This window comes from Uranotaenia lowii, chromosome 3, assembly GCF_029784155.1.
Source record: "Uranotaenia lowii strain MFRU-FL chromosome 3, ASM2978415v1, whole genome shotgun sequence".
Lineage (NCBI taxonomy): Eukaryota > Metazoa > Arthropoda > Insecta > Diptera > Culicidae > Uranotaenia > Uranotaenia lowii.
This window is the reverse complement of record NC_073693.1, coordinates 333475130-333501974: the sequence shown is the minus strand read 5'-3', so window position 1 is coordinate 333501974 and position 26845 is coordinate 333475130. Positions and strand designations below refer to the sequence as shown.

Here is a 26845-nt window from a genome sequence, read left to right as displayed (position 1 = left end):
TTTTTTTTATCAATTTGAATGAATTCTCGACTTAAACCCCGTTACTTCCAAGGTTTTCTTTGTTAACATTAAAAAAAAGAAAAGTGTAAAAACCCAAAAACAAAACTGCGTCTTTTATACATATTGAACGAGATAAACATTAACGGAAATGTATCATTAGTTGAAAAAAATTATTTCCAATGAGAACGAAAAAAAATTGTGACTGTTTTAAAAAAAGCAATATATTTTGGATTTTGAAAAATGGTGGGGAATCTTGAGCCACCAAATCCAAATTGACCAAATAACATGCAAAGTTTATGATTTGATCCAAAACTGTGATTTCCTAATTCATTTCGTTATTTTAAAGCAATTTCAGATGATGAAATAAAAAAAGAGAGCTGTGTATGATCGCATAGATTCCAAAACCGGGCTCGCGAACGTTTTGGCAAAATTTCTTATATATGATGGATAAAATATTTTTCATAACTCTTCATTTGGCATAAGAAAACTTTACAGATAGGAAAAACGTATTTGAAGTTCTGAAAAACATAAAAAATATAGGTGATTCAAGATGTGTGGCCCACGATTCCCCACAAGCTATGATTTGCAAATTGGTTGCGTTTGTGTGACTTATTGAAGTTTCATCAAAAATTCCTTTTCCACGTGGAAGAGCATAACAAAACTAAGATCATAAGCGTATGAGCATATTTTTGTTATGCACCTTAGGTTCCCCATCGATGAAATTAGCGGGTGTTTTATTAATTATGTAAGTAAATTTTTCTATCTTTTTTTAGCTTGATAAATAAAAGAAGCATATGATGCGTATTTCAGTCAACAACATAAAGGAATATATGCTCACGCAAAGCGACGACGATGGCGGTTGGTTTGAGATTTTTATCTCAACACACATCTGAGATATCAAAAGTGGCCCACGTTTCCCCATGGCTCACGATACCCCACTCTCCCCTACATAACAGAAAACAAATTTTTCAACATTGAAAATAGCACGATTTCGGAAGTATGCGGAAGTTTTTTTTTCTAAGCTCGGTTCATAAAGTTAGAAATTTTCATGTTTAACAAAAAATTATTTATTTAACATATTGACAAAAAAAAACTTTCAAAACTACGATCAAAAAAGAGAGTTTTTGAAAGCTTCATGTCAGTACCTGGAATACCTTTTTTGCAATTACTTATCTTCAAATATAACATTCTAGTATTTATTCAAATTCTCTTTTCCAGAATTTCTTGTAAAGTCAATTCTAAAACCTGTAATCACATGTCGAACTATGATGCAATTTTGATACGATTTGTGGATAAAAATATTGAAATTGGAAGAGAAATACTCACTTTTACTTGGTGTTGAATGTTTTCAAGAAGCAAATCTATAATATATATAAAAATGAATGTTTGTCTGTCTGTCTGTTCCCTATAGACTCGAAAACTACTGAACCGATCATCGTCAAAACTGGCATCTGAGGGTTTTTGAGGCCGGGGATGGTTTCTGTAATAGTCAAAACTCCATCCGACTTAAGAAAGGAGAGGCTTCCATACAAAATTTGTAATTTTTCGAAACAAATTAAAGTCATGACATCCATTTTCTTGAGATTTTTTTTTTCCTTTGGGTGGTTTGTTTTTCGTCTCTATGGTCGAGGCGTCGCAAAAGGAAAGTAACCCAGGCATAGCATACTGATCAGTAGGAATATTTTGGCGCGTATTTCTCAACCTGGGGCATAGTACTTTGAAATAGACAAGGTAGGCTATTCCGCCCTCTTCAACTGTGTTGGTGAAAGGCTCCAAAAATAGTTATAAGAATTGTTAGCAAATGTATGGAATTTATATAAAAATCTTATTTTTTCAACAATTGGTAAGCAATAAAATTATGAAAAAAATATGAGCTTATGCTTTTTAATACCATTAACTATGTTTGGTCCTTTGAATTATTAAAAAGTTTTATTTGGTGGGTTTTTTGGCGCCTCGAAAACAAAAAAATGGTTGATTTTTGTAATTTAATAGTCAGTTCATGAGAAAATTTTCAAAGTAATCTCACAAAACGACTAATAGTCATCGAAATATTATGTACAATGCTTATTCAATGAAATCTTTGCTAAGAATGCAGGATTTTTTTTCGCTGATTTTATCATACATTCGGGGACGACGACGAAATTCTCTTTTTAATGTTAACAATTTATGTATAAAACTAGGAAATTCGATGCAAACTTACCGTTTCATATGCCCTCTGAGAATCAATCTTTGATTTCAAGAACTTTGTAGAAGAAATAAACGGCTAATAAAGACAAAATTAATGATTTTGATTTCTGTTCCATAGAAAACGAGTAATATTTCATAACTATTTTTGTTTGTAGTACACGGAGCTGCCAAATGAGGTTAAGCGCAATGGCCTACCTGTTATATTTCAAAGTACTATGAACCTGGGGTTTGTTTTTCGTCTCCATGGGCGAGCAAACGTCGACGCAAGAGGATAGTAACCAAAGCACACTGTTCATTGATTGCTGGAAAATTTAACAATAAGGCGCCTGTTTCTCAAACACGTGGGGGCGATATGCAACCTAGATGTGTTTTTTTCTTGCTTATTAGATTTGTACACAGCACGTGGTAATAAATGACGCTTAGATGTGACACGGATTGGTATTTTATCAATCGAATCAAAATCAATTTAAAGATTTGAAAAATACTTCCATATTTAGTTCATGTTAATGTAGGTAGCATTCGAATTTTCATTCAAGGAACATTAGAACATATTCAAACGTTCAACTTTTTCTGTTGAAAAAAATTAAAAATTATGTTTTCTTCTAGAAATTGTTACTTCGGCCCAAATACACAACTGAAACGAATTTAGAAATGAAGGTGGGAGCTCTTATTTGAAATAATTCTGAAATAACCATCGTACTTTTTGCTTACATACCAATTCAAGTGCGTACTTAACATGAAAAGTGTTTTTGTGTTACATGGCTGCATATAAGAGACTTTTGATCCGCTTCTTTTTTGAAAAGCGAGACTTTAGAACTGATATTCAACTGGAAGCAAAATTTTTAAGAGAAATTTTTAGTATACCCTTAAAATGTTAAAAACAATATTCCCTTCCGTCAACTTACACGGTGGGGCAAGGGCAAACGTCGATCTTTTAAGAAATTCATCTTCAAAATGATTCAATATGTTGGAAAGATCAGAATGGGTATTCCGAATGTTGAAACTGAAGGGGTTATTGAAAATTCTTAAATGTCTTTGTAAATGAAGGTCATTCCCTTTGAACAGCATTCGTTAAAAGTGGAGTAACAAACATAAATTTATATTACAGGAATACTGCAGATATATCATTGAAACTTGATAGAACAAAAAGCAGGAATTCGTATTAAATCCATTTTAAAGCCATTACTCTGACGCATCTGTAAATAAGCTTTGCAATGACACTTGCCTCAATATACGGGACAAATGTAAACTTAGAAATTTGTTTTTGCCAACATTTTTGAATATTTGACTTTCAAAGAGAAAATTAAAAAAAAAAAAAACGCTGAGAACTTATTTAGTGATGCAACTGATATTTTTTAAATATATATATTTTTACCGTAGTAAATTTATTAAAAAAAAAAGAAATTTGATTTAATATATTTTTCATTACCATGATAAGTGCTGTTTGGGTATCGATCCGGTTTAATTTGCCTACCTTTTTCAAGCAGTGGGGGACAAGATTGAAAAAGATGAGAGAACTCCCATGTAAATTTAAGATAAAGAGCTTTTCAAAGAAGGGACCATATATAAAAAGGTTTTTTTTGGGTACAGAGTACAAATTTCAGATCTTGAAAAACGAGTTTAGAGTTCAAGTTTCAGTAAATAATATATACCATCTTTGAATTGAAATTCAGAACTGCAGCTGCAGCTCTCATTTCAAAGTTGTTGGTTCTGAAGTATTATGAGGTTTGATTTAAAAAAATGCTCTCTAAAATCTAAATTTGAATAAATTTTTACAAATTACATTTATTTCCGGGGCGGAAGGTGTAGCAAAGCACAACGGGTCAGCTAGTAAACATATAAATAAGAGTAGTAGTTCATTTTTCATTGACTTATGGCCAGGTCTTTTAGAAAATAATTCAGTGTAGGTCGGGTTGATCCCACTTAAGTGATTGAAAGCATAATTTTATGCTTATGCCACACAAGTGACCATGAAAATATCACCAATTTTACACAAGATCTCGTAAGATGACTTATTTTTGCGTGGAAACGAAAAAATCAGAAGTTTTGTCAAATTGGACCACCCCCTCCGAACAGGAGCCTTGAATTTTCAAAAATTTTGGCATTTTTAGCAGTATTACCATTAAATTTTGGTTTTTTTTTCTTAATATCCCAGAAACAGTTACAGCTTCAGATGAGGTTCAATTTTTAAGTTGAAAAGTTCGTTGTGGAATGACCCTTGTGTAATCATGCTAAAATTGGACATGATCTTTTGTCACACTCTATGCAGATTTAGTATATTTTCGTTTTTTTCAGTTCACAACTTACCCAAAAAGTATAAACAAACAAATTAAATAATGGTTTGCATAGCAGGAATTTGATTGGAAATGGTAATTTTGGTAAATTTCTACCTGAAAGTTTGTAGTTGTAAAATATGATTATGTTGCGGCATGGACAGATTTTTCAATCTTTGGTTAGAATTTCAATTATCAACATCTTACAAGTAATTTAGATGATAAAAATGATATTGAAATTTATCCAAATAAATAAAAATTTAAATTAAACTTTAAAGTATAAATTATCTTTTTTTCTAATTAAAATCTTTGAAGATAATAATTTTAACACAAAATCATGAGTCAACCTGTTATGAATGTCTTATGAGGCGAGGAAAGTTAGCACACCTTTACCTTGTGGAATGATGTCCGGATTCTTCTCGATGCTATCGATGCTTCCGTTGCACTGCTGCTCCCGGCTCATCAGTTCCCCATCCGTTGGCAGTGATTGACTGATGCCGGAAGCGTCGTTGGTGGACATGTTGCTACAATCTCGATCCCGGCCAGCCGAGCCTCTCAACCTGGTTATGCACACGATGATCGAAGCGATTGAGATGATAGCGGCCACCACTCCTAGCAGGGTTCCGATAAATGGTTTGATTTGATGCAGCGTCGGTGCGTAAACCAGGGAAAGATCTAAGCAAGGAGATGAAGGGAAAGCAGAAGAGATGAATGAAACAACACTCTGAAGTGACACTCGGAAGGCCAAAATGTTGGCAACACTTTGATGAAAGCCGATGCTCTTGCAATTCCCGGGGAGAAAAGCGCCCGTCGTCGTCGTTGTCATCATCGTCCGGATCCGGATCCCGGGCAAAGTTCAGCGAAAGCAATTAAAAGTTGCCATTATTAGTCGGTATTCGATTATTTCCGGAAGCGAGCTTTCGATGATATTCCTTCAGGCGAACACGAGTTTGGCGGAAGTCGGAAGGAATTGCCAAAACTTTACGATATGCCATCGACCAGCCAGCCAGCCAGAGAGTTGGGCGATTTCGCTAAGCTTCAGTGCGCTAATTTCGAATAACTTAATTGCAAAACGGATTCCGAGAATGGTACCGGCATCATCGGAAGACGGCGACGATGGGCTTTGATCTTGTTGTCTCCTAAAATTAACAACAACAAACGCAAACTAAACTAAACTTACCGGTTTGCTTTTCCGGGTTCTTGAGAGTGAAGGCCTGAAGGTAGGTCGGATCGCTGGCCCCCTTGGAGTTTCGTGCCGATAAGAATATGTTGTAACCGACGCCCGGCTCTAGCCCTTTCAGGTCGAAAAGAGGAGCTCTGTTTTGGAAAAATTACACAAGTTATAAGCGTTTAACTTTTTAACTTAATACACAAAAAAATTACCTTGTTTTGATAGAGCCGATCAGTTGCCGATTGCCGATGACGTACATTTCGGCCAGGAATTCTTGCTGCAAACCGCCATCGAAACCCTCCAGACACTCGATCTGGAGCATGTCGAAGGTCTGGTTTAGGATGGTGCAGTTTGATAGGGCATCCGGTTTACCTAGGGATATTTACAATTTTCAGATTACGAAATTTTTTTGAAAAGAAGAAATCATAAATTTCATATAACAGTTGGATGACAGTTACCTGCTGGTATGAGATTGAAAACGCAAGGCTCCGTTTGAGCCCCAATTTCGTTCGTGCCCCAGCACAGGAGAGTTCCATAGTCCTGAAAACAAGAAAGTAAGAAAAATGTAAATTTCTCCAGCATGTAAATTGAGTTGCAGCACGTAATTTAATTGATCAGGTTCAGACTGAATTGGCTTACTCTTCGTAACAAATATTATTTCAAGGTATAATCATGATAAAAGCATTTGATCCACAAAGAATTTTACTTCATATTAAAAATGCTCCAAAACGAGACGTATTCGAATCTTATTTATATTTTTTCGGAAAGTGAAATAAATCAAGGCCATGTTTTTATTTCTAGCAATTTTTTGAAGGATTTCCCACATAAAATTGCATCACAGTAAAAAAGCTCTACTCGATATATTTTAATGAAACTTTTAGACGATAAACTTTTAACTATACAACCCATTGCAAGAACCTCTCAACTGAATAACCGATGTTGATTTTTCATTATTCAAAAATAATTTTTACATCATCAAAAAGGTTGTTTCTTAAGCTTCGTTTTCCATCAAAAGATAATTAGTAACCTTTTTTCAGAATTGAGAGAACTACCGTAGAAATTGCAAAGTTGTCATTAGAAAATAAATTGATTTTAACAATTATTTTAGATTTAAAACATAACTTTATCGAAGCACCAGTAATGTCATAAAAAATATTCCGAAATGCTCTTAAATAAATCATTAAAAAGCAAGACAAGAGATGTAGAATTATCACTGCTGATTAACGCACTAGAATCAGTGATTTTGGTTTCTTTTTTGAGCGTTGTGACGTCGCGAAAATTCTTCTTCTTCTTTTTTTTTAATGATTGATTTAAATGTGACATATTGTCAAAATCAGAGGTCTCTTCACAATTTTTAAGAGGAATTAAGTGTTATTTTCAGAATAAAAATCAGTTCAGCAGGTTGTGAGCTGCACTTCGGTAAAGACAGCGTTGTGACATCACGAAAACTCATTTGCTTTCTTCGAAAACGTTCAAGACTTTATATTTAAACATTGTTTTAATATTTCTTTAAAACAAGTGTCAACAGTTGACAATTCGCTTCAATAAATGAATTTGAATTTTAAATTTTTTTAAAACTAAGAAACTTTCTTTTCGCATAAACGTGCGAAAACATTAAAAAGCACTTGTTGAGCACTCGACTCAAGAAAAACAAGCTATCAAAGAAATGAAATTCTCTTCGATTTTTTAAAAGAATCTTTATGAATCATGAAGCTGCGAGATATCTGAAATTTGAATGAAATACCTTGAATAAAGATCAAGTTCTTCTTACTTCAATTTTAATAGGAAAAAAACACATTGCATGTATTACTTGCTGGCATTAGGCAAACAAAATATGTGTCCATGAAATAAATGCAATGTGATTGAAAAAATCTTTGAACATAATATATTTTAAAAATAAATATTTTTACCAAACAAATTCATAATTCTTTCATACATTTTTTTCAAACATATAAATTTTTATAAAATTAAAAAAACTGTTCTAGATTTAAAATTTTCACCACAAAGAATTTACTAGAAAACAATCCAAGTGCTTTGTTCGTCGCGAAATGACAAGTTAATTCTTTTCGCACATACGCACCTTAAAAGTGGAGTGATTAAGCCGTAATAAATCCCTGGAAGCCTCGCCAGCGCAATCCGAAGCAGTCAGTCGTCTGTAGTGCCGTTTTTTCTCCTGTACCACTCGTTTTTGGCACTGTTTTTTGAACTTTTTCACCGCGTCGAAGACTGAATTTTTCGAAGCCATTTTATTTTCGTTTTCACAGATTTCTCCAATACGAGATGGCTAGCAAAGGAGGACTAATGACAACCCCCTGGCAACTTGACGTTTCCCATACTAATCGCGTGTGCCAGTTTTTCTGGTTCTCTGGTTCTGTCAAAATCTCATTTTCACTCAACAAACATATCGAAAGGGTGGATAATGAAATGTTCGACAAATTAAGGTTTCAAAATTATTTTTTTTTATTGAAAAAAAAAAAGTTTTTAAAAACAATTATTAAGAATCACCAGCGGAAAAGGAGTTAATGTTTAAAGAAAAACACGATAATATGGTCAAAAAAATCAGCGTTTCAAATGGCTTGTATTTATGAAATACACAAGCAAATTTTAATTCAAAAATCTTTGTAATTGGTTTTTGGTTTGGTAAATTTTAATACAACATTTTATTCATTTCTAAACAATATTAACTTGGTAAGTTTTTTTCGAAGAGATTCTTTAGAATCATTATGTTGCTTAGCGAAGGACTCGATCCGAAACTTCAAATAAAAATCAACACATAATTTCAACAACAAGTTTCGATAGTTAACTAAAGCATCTTGATCCAAAATGTGTTCGGCTAATCCTCTAAAAACATCCCGCGCATCATTTGAAATCCGTGTCAGAGTTCGAATTATTATGATATCATAATAGTATGCTAAGTTTATACTTTGATGATTTTGTTCTACAATTTTTACCTCCAACTCGGTTATTCTGCACACCTTTAACACATCGGCATTAACTTCTAATCTGCCAATAAAACTATAGAAAAGTTCATTTCAGCAATCTTCACATTTGCTGCTACGAACTATTTTTTTTTAATTAAACTTGCCGAAATTTTATCTGTACGTCACTTGTGCAAATGCAAAGCCATCACCTCAACTCGTTTCCGCTTTCATTCTCAGTGTTTACTATCTCAACATATTTGTTAAACTAATATTTCATAACATTCAGCTGGATAAAATTTTACCGTAATAAACTTAAGGAAATAGCGGAACTATTTTAAACCGCGTTATGTTTAACGAAAGAAATTCATAACTCTATCTGGTGACGCCTTGTAACAAAAACACAACGGATTCGGATGAAAGATGGCCATTTTGTAATCTTTGCTATAAACAGAAATTTTAGTAAGTTGGAATCGAGAATGGAACACAAATAGATTGAAATTGCCGAAACAAAATCAAGTGGTTTCAATGGAAAATGAACGTTGCCGCTGCTAGGGACGACCCAGGATGCCTGTAAACAAACGCGACTAGTGCGACATCTACAATTTTTAAGACGACACAGCAAACTCGACTAAACTGTCAAGTTGCCAGGGGGTTGACTAATGAGAACCCCGCCTGCTGTAAACACCGACACGTCAGTCGCAGGGGCTTGCAGAAACTCATCGCCAGTCGTAAGCATTAACGCGTCAGTCGCAGGGGCTTGCAGAAAATCATCACCGAAGGTAAACAGTCATCAAAACAAACGTTTGAGAACTGATGATCCCGAACAGCAAGAGATAACACTCAACTCTGCTGTAAAAATGTTGCTTGATCAGTTTTCGGAAACAAACCGTAATATTGAAAACTTGCGATGTGACATAAACAACAAAATCGATTCTGTAAAGGCTGAACTCGATGAAAAACTGAAAACGGTGTCTGAGGAAATTAACTCACTGAAGGATGACTGCAATCTGAAGTTTCGAGCGAATGAATCAACACTTAATTCATTCAGCACAAGGCTGGAAGTTATTTCACGTACTGTGGACAACCTGGACTACCGAAGCGATCTGGTGATCAGTGGAATCCCTCACATAAACGGCGAGAACCTGCGCGACTATTTCAACTCTATTTGCGTACACCTAGGCTGGAAAACTTGCGAAATACCGGCTGTGGACATTCGACGCTTGAAACCCGGGTCTGGTGACGATGGAAAGAAAAGTCTTATTGCTGTTCAGTTTGCGCTAAGGAATTCTCGTGACGATTTTTTCAATTCGTATCTGCGGAAATGTGACCTCCAGCTAAAACATCTGGGACTGAATTCGGACAACAGGATATTCATCAACGAGAATCTTCCGGTTGCTGCTCGTCGAGTGAAGGTCGCTGCTTTACGTTTGAAGAGGTCTGGTAAGCTGACAACCGTTTTCTCCAAGCTTGGCGTTGTATATGTTAAACGCACGGTAGATAGTAATGCTATCCCCATTTACACCGAGAATGAACTGAATGAATTTTTGTAAATCTGTTCACTTTTAAGTTGTATAATTGATTGATTTTCTGTAACATTGTGAAGATTTTATTGATCGAGTTTTCCCGATAATTTTTATATTGATGTGGTGTATAGTAACCAATATTGTGAAATTCAAACAAGGAGCTAGTTTAAATATTTATTATAAAAAAAACTGTTTTTGAATCCCATACAAATGCCTGCTAATTTTAACACTACATTTGCTAATATTCCTGGTGCTGTTTTAAATGCTGCTCTAGTCCCTGGAAAGTTGAACATTTGTCATGGAAATGCTCAAAGTTTGTGCGCTCGTAACTTAAACAAACTGGATGAGCTACGCCTGACCTTGGTAGAATCTAAAGTAGAAATTGCTTGTTTTACTGAATCTTGGCTAACCAAAAAGAATAATGAGCGCGAGCTTATGGTTCAAGGATACTCCATATATCGTAACGATCGAAATTATAAGCGCGGGGGTGGAATCATTGTTTATTCGAAAGAGCATCTACGCGTGAAACAAGTGTTTCAAACACAGTTGTCTCGCGATTCTGTGGACAAGACTGAGTGTCTGGCTCTGGAAATCCAATTGAGATTTGATAAAATATTGCTGTTTGTTATTTATAATCCGCCGGATAACGATTGCTCTCCTTTTCTGGAGCAGAAACTTGCTGATCTTGCCACATTGTATGAAAATATTTTTCTAATTGGAGACTTTAACACTGACCTTTTGCAACACAGTAGAAAACGCACACTCCTAGAAACTGTTCTCCAGAATTTTTCGATCAGTACAGTTAATAAAGAACCTACATTTTTTCACGAAAACGGATGTTCCCAGCTGGATCTTTTTCTGACAAGTCAAAGCAATAAAGTTATCCGCTTTGGACAAGTTAGTTTCTCCTGTTTATCGCAACATGACCTAATTTTCGGTTCGTTAGATTTCAACGTAGTACCAAGCCCTGTAGTGAACGTTTTTCGTGACTATAAGAATCCTGATACAAGCGGCATCGAAAACGCGTTACGGTCACTTAACTGGGACAGTTTTTACTTAATGGAAAATCCAGATGACATGTTGCATTTCGTAAACAGGAATTTATGCTTAATTCATGAAAACTTTGTGCCCTTACGAACTTCTTCCGCTCGAAAAAATGCAAATAACTGGTTCAACCACACAGTGCGAAAAGCTATATTAGAGAGGAACCTAGCTTATAACGACTGGCGTAGAGCTCCACCACACCTGAAAGATTTTAAATGAAGAAGATATAAAACTCTACGAAACCAAACTAACTCTCTTATTACCAGAACTAAAAAACAACACCTGCATCAATTCCTGGGCGATCAGGTTCCGGGAAATGTCCTATGGAAACGCGTAAAAAGTCTCGGTGTTGGTAAGGTTAAAACAACGCAGGCGTGTAGTTTTGATCCAGATGTAGTAAACCAAAAATTTTCGTCCAACTACTCAATAGATGATGGTCATCGGCAGTTTAGGGCTGTTGCAGAGCCATCACCATTAAACTTCTGTTTTCGGCCAGTTGCATGGTGGGAAGTTGTTAACTCCGTTTGTGATATAAAATCGAATGCTGAAGGCTTAGATCGCGTACCCATAAAGTTGATTAAACTTGTGCTGCCGTTAATTGCCCATCATTTAACTCACCTGTTTAATGTGATCATAAGAACATCTATCTATCCTGACTGCTGGAAAAATGCAAAAGTTATTCCTTTGAAGAAAAAGCCTCAACTGAGTACACTTGAAAATCTAAGACCCATAAGCATACTTTGTGCTCTTTCCAAAGCGTTTGAAAAAATAATGAAGGATCAAATGTCAACATTCATAAACAACAACAATTTGCTGACAGATGCTCAAGCTGGTTTCCGCAAAGGTCAGAGTGTGAAAACAGCAGTAATTCGTGTTTACGATGAACTTGCAGCGGCAGTGGATAAAAAAATGTCAGGTGTGTTACTTTTGCTTGATTTTAGCAAGGCTTTTGACACTATTTTACATAGAAAACTTTGTGACAAGCTTGTCGAACAATTTCATTTTTCGAACGCTGCTGTTCGGCTGATTGAATCGTACTTAACGAATAGAATGCAAACAGTTTTTTGCGGAGAATTATTCTCACGGAGTACTCACGTAACCTCTGGCGTTCCGCAAGGCTCCATTCTTCTTTTTACGAGTTACATCAACGACTTGCCTCTCGTGTTGAAACATTGTGCTATCCAACTATATGCTGATGATGTCCAGCTCTATGCTGTCGATCGGAATCGGAACTCAAATGAACTTGTCAGGCTGGTCAACGAAGATCTAGCAAGAGTTGCTGCGTGGTGTTTGAGAAATGGACTACTAGTGAACCATACCAAAAGCAAGGCACTCTATATAACCAAATCTAGAAGGCAAGCTGTCCATGGTTCTCTCCCCAATGTCTTCATCAACGATGAGCAAATCCACTGGAGCAAAACTGCGAACAATCTTGGATATATTTTTAACGAAAATTTATTGTGGGACGATCTGATCATGCAACAATGTGGAAAAGTTTACGGCTGTTTGCGCAATCTTTACAGAAGTACATACTCCGCACCAACCAATACAAAAATCTGTTTGTTTAAAGCCTTGATCCTCCCACATTTTCTGTTTGGTGATGTACTCCATGTTCGCCCTAGTTCTGGTGCACTGAATAGACTGAATGTTGCATTCAATTGTTGCGTGCGATATGTCTATGGCCTAAACCGATACGATCGAGTAAGTCATCTACAAAGCAATCTCATTGGATGTTCTATGAAAAATTTCTATGCATTCAGATCCTGCATGTTTATGCGTAAGCTTGGTTCGACTCGTTATCCCCCCGCACTATTTGATAAGCTCATATGCGCTCAAGGAAGCCGTTTGCGCAATTATGTTGTGCCTACTAATAGGACCTCTTTGTATGCAAATTCTCTTTTTGTGAGAGGTGTTGTCAACTACAACTCATTACCCCCAAATGTCAAGCGTATACAATCAGAAGCCATTTTTAAAAGAGAATGCCTGAACTATTGGAAACAGCACCAGAATTAGCAGCCGCGTTGGATTCATACTTTGAAAATTATTAGTTATAGGAAAATAAAATAGAATAGGATTAAAATAAGTGAACGTGACAAATGTGTATGTCGGAAGTAGTAATTAAAAAGAATATTGTATTCTTACTCTACTGGATCAATAAACAAACAAACAAACAAATCCAGAAAATCCGATTTTAAAATGAATTCTTAAATTCAAATAATCGAAATAATTTACGGAATATCTGGAATTAAAAGAATACCGTGGAATATCCTGGAACTACATACGAAAATTAACAACTCAAAGTTAATTGGTTATATTTTGTAGAAATACTTAAAATAAGATTGTAAAAAGTCTTCGGCTCAGAATGGTCCTGAATGGCTCTTGATTCATTTAATGTACATACATATGTACATAGTTTTGTCAATAAAGGAAAAAAATAATCGAAATATGTATCAACGCAAGGTTCCGTGATAAATTTGGGTAAGATCGAACTACGGGAAGGGTTCGTTCAAAAAAAAAAAATTAATTTGTTAAGAATTATATCGATCTTGATCTGTATGAACATAAACAACGAATTTTTCATCAATAATTTTGGTCTTTATCAACTGATTTTTGTACTCGGGTTTTTTCAAAGCTTTAATTCTGACATTATTTCATCTGAAAACGCAATTCAATTAGAGTGAAAAAAAAAGTAATTTAGCTTTAAAAAGGGTTTTGTTAAACGTAGATTAACGATATGTTTGTTATTTGTTTGTTAATTCAGAAGCTTATTTTTGAAACCTCTTTTTTTATCACAACCATTATCAAAATGGGGCTTATGGTTGAAAAAATTGTCATGATTAAAGCTTTGTAAAAAAACTTAAGAAAATCAGTCGAATGAAATTCAAGAAAATGGTTTAAATCTGGGTTTAAATGTGCCTTTTGAACAAAATTTTTTATAATTCCATACAATTCTCAAAGTCACTGCGCAATCTGTGTCCATCTCGGGAATTCAAAAGTTCGGGTATTTCCGTTTCCCGGGAATTCTCGAAGCATATTTTTTTGTACGATTAGATTTTAAATTATTTCAAATTTCAGTGAGTTTAACACACAGATGTGTGTAAATAAATAGATTTTGATCATGATGTCATAGACGAGAAAGCTTTTTGACAATGTGTTGATCTCTTTAGTGAACATTTTGCAGAGTTGCAGAGCAGGTTGTATTTATTCGAATTTTCATATTCATTTATTCCCATCAAAAAAAATCTACAATTGTTTGAAACATATATGCAGAAACGCGCAGTAAACCTGAAACGTACTTTCTCAGAAGTAACAATTTTCATGGCTCATAAAATATCTTTATGAACTCTTATTCAAGAACGATTGGTTTTTTTTTTTCATTTAAACGACATGTTAAATGAAGAAAGAATAAAAGATTGTTGAAGCTAAAAAGTTGATTTTGATTAAATCTTTCTGTATGTGATATTCTTTGAGCAAAGATAATGTACGTTTAGCTCGTTAAGTCTTCGCAAAACGCTTTATTGAATAAGCCCAGGGGGAGTTCAAGATACGAATATGTGTGCAGGAAAGGTAAAGGAGAAATGGATTATAAAATAAACATAACATAACATTTTCAATATGAAAAGCATCCAAAAAAATAAAAAATTCTTCACAATTCATTGCTTTGGCTATTGCACAATATCCGTGAATAAAATCAAAAAATTTTTTTTTATTTTTTTCAGAATGTCTAACAACGAATTTTTCTCAACTTGTTATTATTTTTATTTGTGGAACAATTACTTTATCAGTTTACGACCAATAAACTGGATGAATGGTTTCTGCATTTTAAGAGTTCAACTTATGTAATATTTTGTTGGTTTTTTTTTATTAAAGTTGATTTAAAAATTTAACAAACATTTGAGATTTCTTGCTGCAAAGCTTCAATCAGCTGTATTTAATTCAAAGTATATACATTTTACATGATTTCCGATATTACCCTGGATTCCGGGAATTCCCGGGAAATTGGCCGTCAGATTTCCCGAATCCTGGGGAAGTAAAATGGCCGGGAAATTGACATTCTACTTTTTATGGGTCTTTTTGGATTCAATGCACTTAATTTCTTGGGAATTAAAGGATCTATTTTCAAAACTATCACTAAATTTGGTTTGGTGAAAAAAATCAGAAAAGTGGAAAAAGTGGTGCTCAATAAAATGTAAAATTAACGAAAAATTTACCAAAAAATTGTTTCGGAAATGTTGTGATCGTTTACAATTTACTTCCTTACAGTTCGATGCCATATTCGTACAATTATACATTGGTTCCAACTAAACCCTAAAGATTTCGTGCAACATAAGGTAGAAGCTTCTCCTACATAGAAACCAATATTTTTGTCATTTCATCCTAAAAATTGTCCTTTTTGAAATGCTCACTGAATGCCTGCTTCAAAATAGCACAGTATTTTTCAAAAAGTCTTAGTTCCGGTGCCTTTTGATAGTTAGAATTCTTGGATACAAAAGACATTTTTTGGGCTCATATCACTTGAATATCATATGAATAGTGGAACGAATAAAAATGGGTCAAAATGATGCAGATGGCCACCCTACAGCATAGTTTGGACTATCAATTGACCAAAGAATGCAAATCAAACTGCACAGAGCTTTGAAAGTAATTTTTACGGTAAATAACGATTTTATTAAAATCCTACATTATTATTCTAACATTTTGTATTTTTCTTGACTTGACTGATCACTTATCACGTTCGTCACCAAGAGTGGGTGACGTAAAATAAGTCTAAATTCGAAAAGTCAAAACACCAATTTGAAGATATATGTTTTATTCAAAATAATCTCGGATTGTAGCCATATTCTTCTCCGTTCTCTAGCTGAAATTTGGAGCCGAAACAACATATCCGATTGATGTTTTGGCCTATCAAAATTGGAAATTTTTGAAGTAGGTAAATCGTTTTTTTTTTGTCGAATTGTGTTTTAACCCAAAAGTTTTGTAAAATCACTTTTAATGCTTATTTCACTTATCGAATGCTTTGAAAATTATATTCATGTATAATTTCATCATTAATCTAATGATATGTAATCAAAAACGCAAAAAAACATTGGATAAGGGAAGCACCTCAAGCGTTTTTCTTTTTCGTTCTCCGTCGGTGAAAATATTTTTCAAATAGGTAACTGCTTAAAAATAACTACCAAATGGGAACTTTATTTCAAGAAACCAATAGTCGCTATCATAAAGAGCGATTAGGTTTTCCAATTTGCGAAAGCTTCCAGAATCAAAACTGCATCAGCCTTGCTAATGCCAACTAAAGACGCACGGATCCGAATTAGTGAGAAAAGTATTCTGTTGATGACAACATATTTTGTGAGATTCAACTTTTTACAGCTTTAAAATTTTATAGTGCATTTATAAAAATCTATTTAAAACGTTTGACAGGGAACTCCACGCTTTATTTCTGCATTTTTTAGGTATATACCACATGGTTGGGCTGGCCGCAGTAAACTTTGCAATGCATGTTTTGGCTATGTTAGTAGCAGAAGAAGAAGGAGAAACGCGCATAAAATACTAGATAATAGTTTTGGTAAAAACATCGTATGGAATCACTCGGTATTTTTCTGAGCGAAGTATTAGGATATATTGACCACCAACTTCATCTTAACACATTGCGGACCAAATACGAGATATCTCGTTTTTCGTTTGGGTAACATACAGATGCACAGTTCTAAAGTTATTTATTTGATTACAAAACAATATTCTACTTTTTAAGATAAGTTAACCACCGTTAATTAATTTTTGTAAATTTATTTTTCGGCATATCGATGAAAAGTAGTTATGAAATTGATAAAGATGGATAGAGAAGTGAGAAGAAAATTTACAGATGTTGAAAAGAGCGAAAGAGCATTTTTTGCGAGGAAACTTATTAACGTACACCATACTTTACCCAGCAACATTTCATTATTTAGGAGAAGTAGTACCGGGATAGAGGTGGCACTACCTTAACCTATACAATGAAATCTGGTTGGTCCGAAGTCTACATGTGGTGAACACGTATACTCCGGACGGGCTAATGAATAGATAATAACGAATTTTAATTTTCATAGCCCGTCCGGAGTATTCTACAATATTGAACATAACACTTTCGTCAACTCAAGGATTCTTAATTTGTAGAATTTGAATAATTGGATTTGGAGACGCCGATTATTGATGTTTTTCAGCTTCAAATTCATTGTCAACTGATCATTCAAACTTTATCGTTTTTCACTAATGGGGAATTAAGAATATAAGGGTCGAATGGAATAAGTACATCAAGTTCAAAAGAAACGTTCCTCTGAGTCATCTTTCACAAAGCCATTACTTAAGCTCATTTCTAGTCTACTCCGACTTAAAATTGGTGAATTTACTTCTGCTTAATGCAAGTTTGTTTTCATTTTATAAAAAAATTAAATAAAACAACTTTTTTAAATAAAAGATTCTATGGAATTTAATAGAGTGTCCATTTCCCGGCCATTTTCTCATTCCCGGGAATCGGGAAATCTGGTGGCCTTTTTCCCGGGACTCCGGGAAATATTCAAAATCATGTAAAATTTATGCACTTCGTTTCAAATATACATAGTTTAACGAACCTTTCATGCATACGAGCCTATAATTTGTTCAAAGCGTACACTTCACAATGTTTTTTTTTTGAATTATGTTACATCAAACTGATCAAACTGTTTTCAACAATGATAAATTTAAAAACCGTCTTACGAACCATAAAATAATCTGAATAAGTCGAATGAAGAATTCATCCATGCAACAAGGGGTTGATTAAAAAAATTATGTTTTTATTTGTTTGATTATTCCAACCATTTTTCGTTTTTCTAAACACTTAACATATTTGCTCTTCATAAGAAGAAAAAAAAGAAATATTCTTCATTTGGAGGTTTTAAAATTAATCTGGCATTCAAAGTCAAAGGGAAACAAGTGCATGAATGTTACTTTCAAGAAAACACTATTTTTCTCCCTGCTGCGCGATTTTTCAAATATTATTCGAACTGTTGTGGGTTTTCGTTCAATGAATCCGGCGTAGAAATACATATAATCTTTTTAAACAAATCTATTTGAATAAAATAATTGCACCAAATGGCTGCAAAATGTCTACTGCTACAGGAATCGACATATTCTCAATGAGTATTGTATGACTACATTTTAAAAAAAAAAACAATAAGAATGATTACGAAGGCTCTCAGGCTTTTCCAGAAAAATATTTGTATACATGTCGGGAATTTCCGGGAATGAAACTACAATTCCCGGGAATCGGGAACTCCCGATTTTTTTCCCGGGCGGGAATTCCCGGGACGGACACTCTAGTATTTAAATTCTTTTTAATAGCATTTAAAAACATTTCAAAGTCAATACGAGAAAACATGTTTTTGAAGAACAACCAAAAATTTTTTTTTCAACTGTTAGAACTATGAAATAACTTTTTCTTTGTGTTTTCCAAAACTCAAAATTGAATCCAGCGTCTTTTAAAGGTGTATTTTCATTTAAAAAAACAGTTTAAACAATTCTATTCAATTCTGTTTTGTTTAATTATATACTATTTTAACGACCTTGGTCATTCGTCCTCTGCACAGTTAAATCGATAAATAAACTGAATACGCATTATGATTGCATTAAAAATCCGTCAAAATATACTTGAGATACTCAAAATTGATTAGGCGCGAGGAAGGCTTTTGAATGGAGTTTCAACTAGTTGAAAGTTAAAACCATATGGAAAGCATTGAATATTTCATCTTTTTGTTTCTTTTGTGACGAGATCGAGAGCCTCTTTTTTCAAATTATTCTCACGTAGATTTTGAAAAAAAAAGTTGATAGATCTTTAGAATTCTATTTTGAACTCACATGGTAATCCGATTAATAAGATAAAAGCAGTTTCAAATACTATCAAAGATACGGTACAAAAAAATCAAATGGAATTTCTTTCACTGTTTACAGCGAAAGTCAAAACAAAGGAAAGTGTACTTCTTGTGTTAAGGAAGAATTTATAAATCGTGTTATGAAAATAACAGGAAACAGGAAAACAGGTCTAAAGAAATGTAGGAGAAAATTAGAGATATTAATCTTTTAAATTGATGAAAAACATCGACGAGAGGCATCAAAACGTTGAATTGCAATTGCATTCCTTCGATTAAAGTATTTAATACAAATTTTAAATTGTGAAATACTTAACCCTTTAAACATTAATCACATTTGGTTTTTCATGTTTTCCAAAAAGAATGGTGTGTTTTAAATGAGTGCCAAGTAAAGGTACAATAAAATGAGGAACATTTTCGAAATAAGGAGCACTTACCCGATAATATGGGAGAGTGGGGAATCATGGGTCACTTTTTTTCGTTGTTCCATAACTTCTTTATTATAAAAGATAAAATGAAAATAAAAAATGGCATGGTTTTCTACATTTTCAAGGTATCATAAGGCGTTTTTTTTTAATTTTTAATCAGTGATTTTCCCCAAATTCTGACTGCTTAAAATAAAGCAATATTTTTTGGATTTTGAAAAATGGTGGGGAATCGTGGGCCACCAAATCCAAATTGACCAAATAACATGCAAAGTTTATAAGTTGACCCAAAACTGAAATTTCCTAATTCATTTCGTTATTTTAAAGCAATTTCAGATGATGAAATAAAAAAGAGAGCTGTGTATGATCGCATAGATTCCAAAACCTGGCTCGCTAACGTTTTGGCAAAATTTCTTATATAGGATGGATAAAATATTTTTCATAACTCTCCATTTGGCATAAGAAAACATTACAGATAGGAAAAACGTATTTTAAGTTCTGAATGTGTATAAAAACATAAAAATATAGGTGATTCAAGATGTGTGGCCCACGATTCCCCACAAGCTATGATTTGCAAATTGGTTGCGTTTGTGTGACTTATTGATGTTTTACCAAAAATTCCTTTTCCACGTGAAAGATCATGACAAAACTAAGATCATAAGCGTATGAGCATATTTTTGTTACGCACTTTAGGTTCCCCATCGATGAAATTAGCGGGTGTTTTTTTAGTTATGTAAGTAAATTTTTCTAACTTTTTTTAGTTTGATAAATAAAAGAAGCATATGATGCGTATTTCAGTCAACAACATATAGGAATATATGCTCACAAAAAGCAACGACGATGACAGTTGGTTTGAGATTTTTATCTCATCACACATCTGAGATATTGAAGGTGGCCCACGTTTCCCCATGGCCCACGATACCCCACTCTCCCCTACTTATACAAACAAACCAAATAAACTATCAATCCCCGGTTCTTAAAATTTGTCGGGTATAGAGTTTAATAGATCAGTATATTAAAGTGTTTTTATTTGGTTTTGCAAAGATTTACTCGACTTTAAATGCCAAAAATATAAAATGAAACCCTTAAGTTTCAAGAAAACCATTAACCGATCACAGATTATTCACAATAAAGTAAGCGAGTTTAAGAAATGCTACAATTTTTCCGACAGCAAAACAAAGTGTTAATAACAATTGTCAAGCTTTGTCCTCCAGCAATCCACTTTACAGCTTCCCATCGGCGGCGATAGTTGACTTGCTGGGTCGGAATTCAGTAACCTTTTCCCAGCATCATGTCTTGGCCTTTGATTTTCCACCCTTTCTGGCATCCGATGAATGCCTTTTATGAAACAGCGCACGACAAGTGATTGTATATGTGTGTGGGTGTGTGTTTTTGTATGCGATCATCTCGAATGGGGACACAAAGGAAATTCCTCGAAAGCACCACCATCACTGCTGACTGTAAACAAGAAATTATGATAATTGAAAACATAATAGCTGTTTGCACTACTCTTTCTTTGGACTTCCTTGGCTGGTGGACCTCAGGCTGGGAGAAGCTGTCTGTATGGCATCCTTTTCGCTGCAAAAAGGTAAGATAAAGTCACCACCACATCACAGTGGGTCATTTCTATCTGCAATGGAAGGTATATTTTACAGATTCATGATCTTTTTTATATTTTAAGAGAAAATAGTAAATTATAGAATTTTATTGCAAAAATATTGTTGATCACAAAATAGAGGCAATATTTTCTTGGTTTCATTTTTGAAGACCCACCGTGACTTTAAGTAAGGGAAAACCACTTTTAAACTTAACCGTCAAACAGCTCGCTTCTTATTTCCATCTCCGGGTTGAGTTTTTTTTATGCATATATTAAGAGAAGCTGATCCGGGTCCAAAGCCACAGAAAGAGTGCTATCGTTTTTAACCTGCCTTTGATAAAATAGAGGGAGGAAAAAAGAACTGAAATACCATGAGGATGCAAGGAGCAGAAAAGGTTATTTCCTTTTTAATGCCTGGCCAAGGTATGTTGAACTGACTGACCCTCAAGAAAAAAAGAGATCCAGCCAGCAGCTTGAAGCCCAAACGGTGGAAAAATGTCCTATCACTGGCGTTGCATCTGGCGCTTTATTACACTCAAAGTTTTAGTGGATGATACAGAAACCTACAAACATTATTGTCCCCCAAAAATACCTTTCTTGTAAAAATTGATCCATACAAAAAGACTTAATAATAAAGTTTTGATTTTGTACAAACTAATATTCAAAGAATTCAGCCGGAACCCAAAAGGCATGGGTGCATTTTAATGCAGGTGTAGAAAATATGTCATCCCTAAAGTAAAGGTGAAAAATTTCAAGAGGGGCCAAACTTTTTCATTTAAACTTTCATCCTGACTTTGTTGTGTATCATTCATTATGTATGTATCATTCTTATGACATTTCAATAAAAATTTTATGAATTTTTTGTGAAATTTTCTGAAATTTTTGTGAAATTTTTGAAAAAATTCTGAAACATTTTTGTGATATTTTTGTGGCATTATTGTGACATTATTGTGGCATTATTGTGACATTATTGTGACATTTTGTGATATTTTTGCGACATTGATGCGACATTTTTGCGACATTTTTGTGGCATTTTTGTGACATTTTTTGTGAAATTTTTGTGGCATTTTTGTGACATTTTTGTGACGCTTCTGTATCATTTTTCTGTCAATTTTGTTTCATTTTTGTGACATCTCTGTGTCAATTTTTTTGTCATTTTTGTGCCATTTTTTTGCCATTTTTGTGTCATTTTTGTGCCATTTTTGTGCCATTTTTGTGCCATTTTTGTGCCATTTTTGTGCCATTTTTGTGCCATTTCTGTACCATTTCTGTGCCATTTTTGTGCCATTTCTGTGCCATTTTTGTGCCATTTTTAAGCCATTTTTAAGCCATTTTTAAGCCATTTTTAAGCCATTTTTGTGCCATTTTTGTACCATTTTGGTACCATTTTTATGCCATTTTTGTGCCATTTTTGTGCCATTTTTGTGTCATTTTTGTGTCATTTTTGTGTCATTTTTGTCATTTTTGTCATTTTTGTCATTTTTGTCATTTTTGTCATTTTTGTCATTTTTGTCATTTTTGTCATTTTTGTCATTTTTGTCATTTTTGTCATTTTTGTCATTTTTGTCATTTTTGTCATTTTTGTCATTTTTGTCATTTTTGTCATTTTTGTCATTTTTGTCATTTTTGTCATTTTTGTCATTTTTGTCATTTTTGTCATTTTTGTCATTTTTGTCATTTTTGTCATTTTTGTCATTTTTGTCATTTTTGTCATTTTTGTCATTTTTGTCATTTTTGTCATTTTTGTCATTTTTGTCATTTTTGTCATTTTTGTCATTTTTGTCATTTTTGTCATTTTTGTCATTTTTGTCATTTTTGTCATTTTTGTCATTTTTGTCATTTTTGTCATTTTTGTCATTTTTGTCTTTTTTGTCATTTTTGTCATTTTTGTCATTTTTGTGATTTTTGTCATTTTTGTCATTTTTGTCATTTTTGTCATTTTTGTCATTTTTGTCATTTTTGTCATTTTTGTCAGTTTTGTCATTTTTGTCATTTTTGTCATTTTTGTCATTTTTGTCATTTTTGTCATTTTTGTCATTTTTGTCATTTTTGTCATTTTTGTCATTTTTGTCATTTTTGTCATTTTTGTCATTTTTGTCATTTTTGTCATTTTTGTCATTTTTGTCATTTTTGTCATTTTTGTCATTTTTGTCATTTTTGTCATTTTTGTCATTTTTGTCATTTTTGTCATTTTTGTCATTTGTGTCATTTTTGTCATTTTTGTCATTTTTGTCATTTTTGTCATTTTTGTCATTTTTAATATTTTTGTAATTTTTGAAATTTTTTTAATTTTTGTAATTTTTTGTAATTTTTGTAATTTTTGTAATTTTTGTAACTTTTGTAAAGAAAAAAAAGAAATTTCCCATTCGCCACAAACCGGTCAGGTTTCTCGGGAATCCCTGATCAAATCTAACCGGTTTCCGCTTAATCAGGGGACACTTCCATGATCTCGGAGAAATTGGGCCACACCTTCAGTGCTGTCAAATCAAAACCACAGAGAAATTTCAAGAGCGGTCCGATTTATGGCATCAATTTGAATATTTCACACTCCCCCACAAAATAATGGCCTCTTGGCGTCGGTTGTGAACCAAAGTGAGTGAGATCAGATTACAAACGCCAACGGACTAGGGTGTTTCTTTTCCTAGAACTAGGGAGGAGCTAGATTGTGAGGCTGAAAAAGCGACAGAGGAATGGAATTGTTTGCTTTACCGTTTTTTACGGCACCTGATTCTCGGATTACCCCTTTCTTCTACATTCCAACCGCCATCACATCGGGTCACGTTCCGGTGAAACTTTATCTAATTTTTTTTTGTCCAGTGTCGCTGCTGCTGGTGAGTGTGAATCTCCTTTTTGAAGTTTTCAAAGCCCGCAACAAAAGGAGAGGCAAGAAAATGGACGCACGTCAGGCAAAAAAACGGGGTCCACCTTTTTCCGAGAGCTCATTTTTCTTGAGGGGCTCCTTTCGGTTGACATTTTTCTGGCATCATTTCCGGCGGAAACGGAACGATACGGGGCCAACAGCACCAACTCACACTCTCAGGTGCCATTGCCATGTGATAGTGTGTCTCTTTCCGGGTTTTTTTTATTTAGTTTCTAGAATTTAAAACGTTTTTTTGATGCGGGCAAGTGGTTGTCAGCCGGAAGACTTTGTCTTGGGAACAAACCTCCGTGTGTTTCATCCCTTCATGTCAGTCCCAATGTCATTTCCGCTTAAAACGGTTTAAGTGTTTTTCAGGTGCTAATTTAAAAATAAGTTCAAGGGAATTCCAGGGAACTTTACCGCTGACAGGCAAGAGGTCAAGCAACTGTGAAATTCAATTAATGTTTAGATCATCGTTTAAGTTAATTCCATCGAATTTATTATAGTAATGCTTATACAACGAATTATATCCAATTAAAAAAAACTAATCAACAGATTTTTTTATCCGATGGTTAAAACACACTTCAAATGATAATTGAAATGCTGTTTCTCTCGACTGTAATGTTGTTTATTTATTTCCCAAAGCTTAAGAGTAATTTTGTTTTTGTTGTCTAAAAATTTCTGGTAACAAAAACTCAATATTTTAAATAATAAGCTCATTCGGTCTTTCTGGATCTCTTCCAATCGTTTCGCAGCTTCCGCAGATTTATTTTTCGATCATTTCAATTTTTACTAATTGTTCTTATCTTTTCAGTCTTTAGGCTATGACTAGAGATGATTTTAATTTAAATATTGAAAATAGTTCACTGTCCACAAAAACCTGAAGCTTGCCCGGTTTAATCCGGATTTGCTCGGATACCTTATTCAGAATAAAGTATAGTCCGGCCCGGTTTACCGGATTTCACTGAAAAAAGCCGGATTGGTTCATTTTATTTGGCAATTCCTACAAAAAAGGCAAATTTTCTAAGTTAAAGGCTGTCACGTAATTTTTCGAGCAGGTTTTAGGAAAATTATCATTCAAGATTTTTTGGAAGCTTAAAATATGATTCAGAATCTAATGTTAAGTTTCGATTTGAAAAAAATCCCCTTTTTTGTTTCTTGATGTTTGTTGAGTTATTTCTGAGTTTTGTCCAAATTTTTAGTCGATATTTTTGAAATCAAGTGCCCAAATTCCCAGGTTTTTAGATAAAATAGCTCGAATACGGGTGGAAAAAATTCTGGCAACCTAAGGTTATACCCATTGAACTGACACAACGTTAAAAGTTTTATAGCTATACAAAAACATTATTGATCTTATCACATTCAGCTTAACACTTATTCACAGATTTTTCAAAGATTTTGACGTTTTCAACAATCGTGAAAATAAACCTAATTTCAACTTTTGGGGAAAACATGAAGACCCACCCCAGCGCTAAGTTGTCTGATAATAAAATAAAAATCCCGTTTTTAACGATAAAATTTAAAATTAATAAAAATAACTTATATTAATAAATTTGTTCCAATTTGTCATAAACAAAATTAATATTTGTTCGAAGAAATCGATTTTTAAAATGTGAAAATAAGAAAAGTGAATCAAATACTTTAAAGTTTTAAATTATGCTTAAGTTGAATGAACCATTTCAATGGCTCTTGAACTACAAAATGAAAGTCAATATTCCGGTTGAAATTCTTCACACAAAAATCCATAAAAATTTTCAAGTTTATTCAACGAAGTCAAAAAAACACAGCATTTCTGTTGCTTATGTTTCAAATACAACACAGCAAAAATTATTTCCTGTAAAATTACGCAAATGTCCTATAACAAGAAGGAGCTGGACATATATTGTAAATTTAACAGGTCGAATAACTAATTACGTGACATTTAATTTCTAGCGTATAACTTTTTTACAGGACATTTGCATTAATAATAAATGAATCCTCGTTAACTTTTAAGGAAAACAAATTAAAATTACAGGTTTTGTTAATTACAGGTTGATTTATTTTAAAAGTTGCAGTTTCAGTGACACGTTATAGTCAAAAATTTTTTCTGTGTAGAAGTGAAAGTATTATACACCATGAACTCAAATCATTTAAAAATATAACACTCATCAAAGAACAAACATTAAAAATATCTAATTTTAAACTCATTCGAAATCCTTTATTGAGGCTAGCTTATTATATACAAAAGTGTAATGGTATCTTAATGTATTCCACTAATTTTATAAAATTGTAAAGGTCAATACATTTTTTGACATAACATCCAAAAATTTGGTCTTGAAAATTTTAATTTTACAGAAACTTTGTTGAAATCCACAATACATAACTATTTACCTTGTATCTATCATTATCATATCTTAGTTTATAATTTTCATATTTTACTGAACGGCATACAAAAACGTTTTCTTGTCATAGTCAAAGTCAAAGTCAAATTTACACATGGCTTACAAATCAATAATATCAAGGCATGGACCGGCGACCTTCAGAAGTCGAAATTAGTTTTAATATTCTGAAAGCACCACGGAAGAACTACATTAAGTAGACTGTTAATGGTTGCGATAAAGGTTGCCAAATTACCTGGTTTTATCAGGGTTTGCCCGGATATTTGATCAAAATTTGCAAAAAAAAAGTTCAGTTCAGCCTGGTTGCTCGGAAATCATTGAAAAAGCTTGGATTTGCCTGGATTCATAAATTTTGTTTGTCAATTCAATCCAGAAAAAATAGCAATGTGTGTTCTAATCATTTTTTTTTGTTAATTATGCGTCCAATACGAATTTTTTTTAACAAGATTTTTGAAAATAATCACGAAAGGTTTTTTGGAAGCCTAAAATTCGATTAAAACACTTTCAATAAATTTTGATGAAATTGAAATGAAATTTTCTAGTTTTATTTTTATTTTTGTTGAGTAATTTCTGGGTTTTGACCAAA

General features: G+C 33.5%; 1 protein-coding gene across 1 annotated transcript in view; it reads right to left on the bottom strand.

Moving 5' to 3' along the window:
- Positions 1 to 26845, bottom strand: part of LOC129753846 (uncharacterized) — a 234011-nt gene that overhangs the window by 58974 nt on the left and 148192 nt on the right. The window contains exons 11-14 of the mRNA XM_055749694.1: positions 6090 to 6171; positions 5844 to 6003; positions 5641 to 5777; positions 4848 to 5135 (exon numbers count right to left, since the gene is read on the bottom strand). Coding sequence (XP_055605669.1) covers positions 4848 to 5135; positions 5641 to 5777; positions 5844 to 6003; positions 6090 to 6171 — 667 coding nt within the window. The remainder of the gene's footprint in view (positions 1 to 4847; positions 5136 to 5640; positions 5778 to 5843; positions 6004 to 6089; positions 6172 to 26845) is intronic.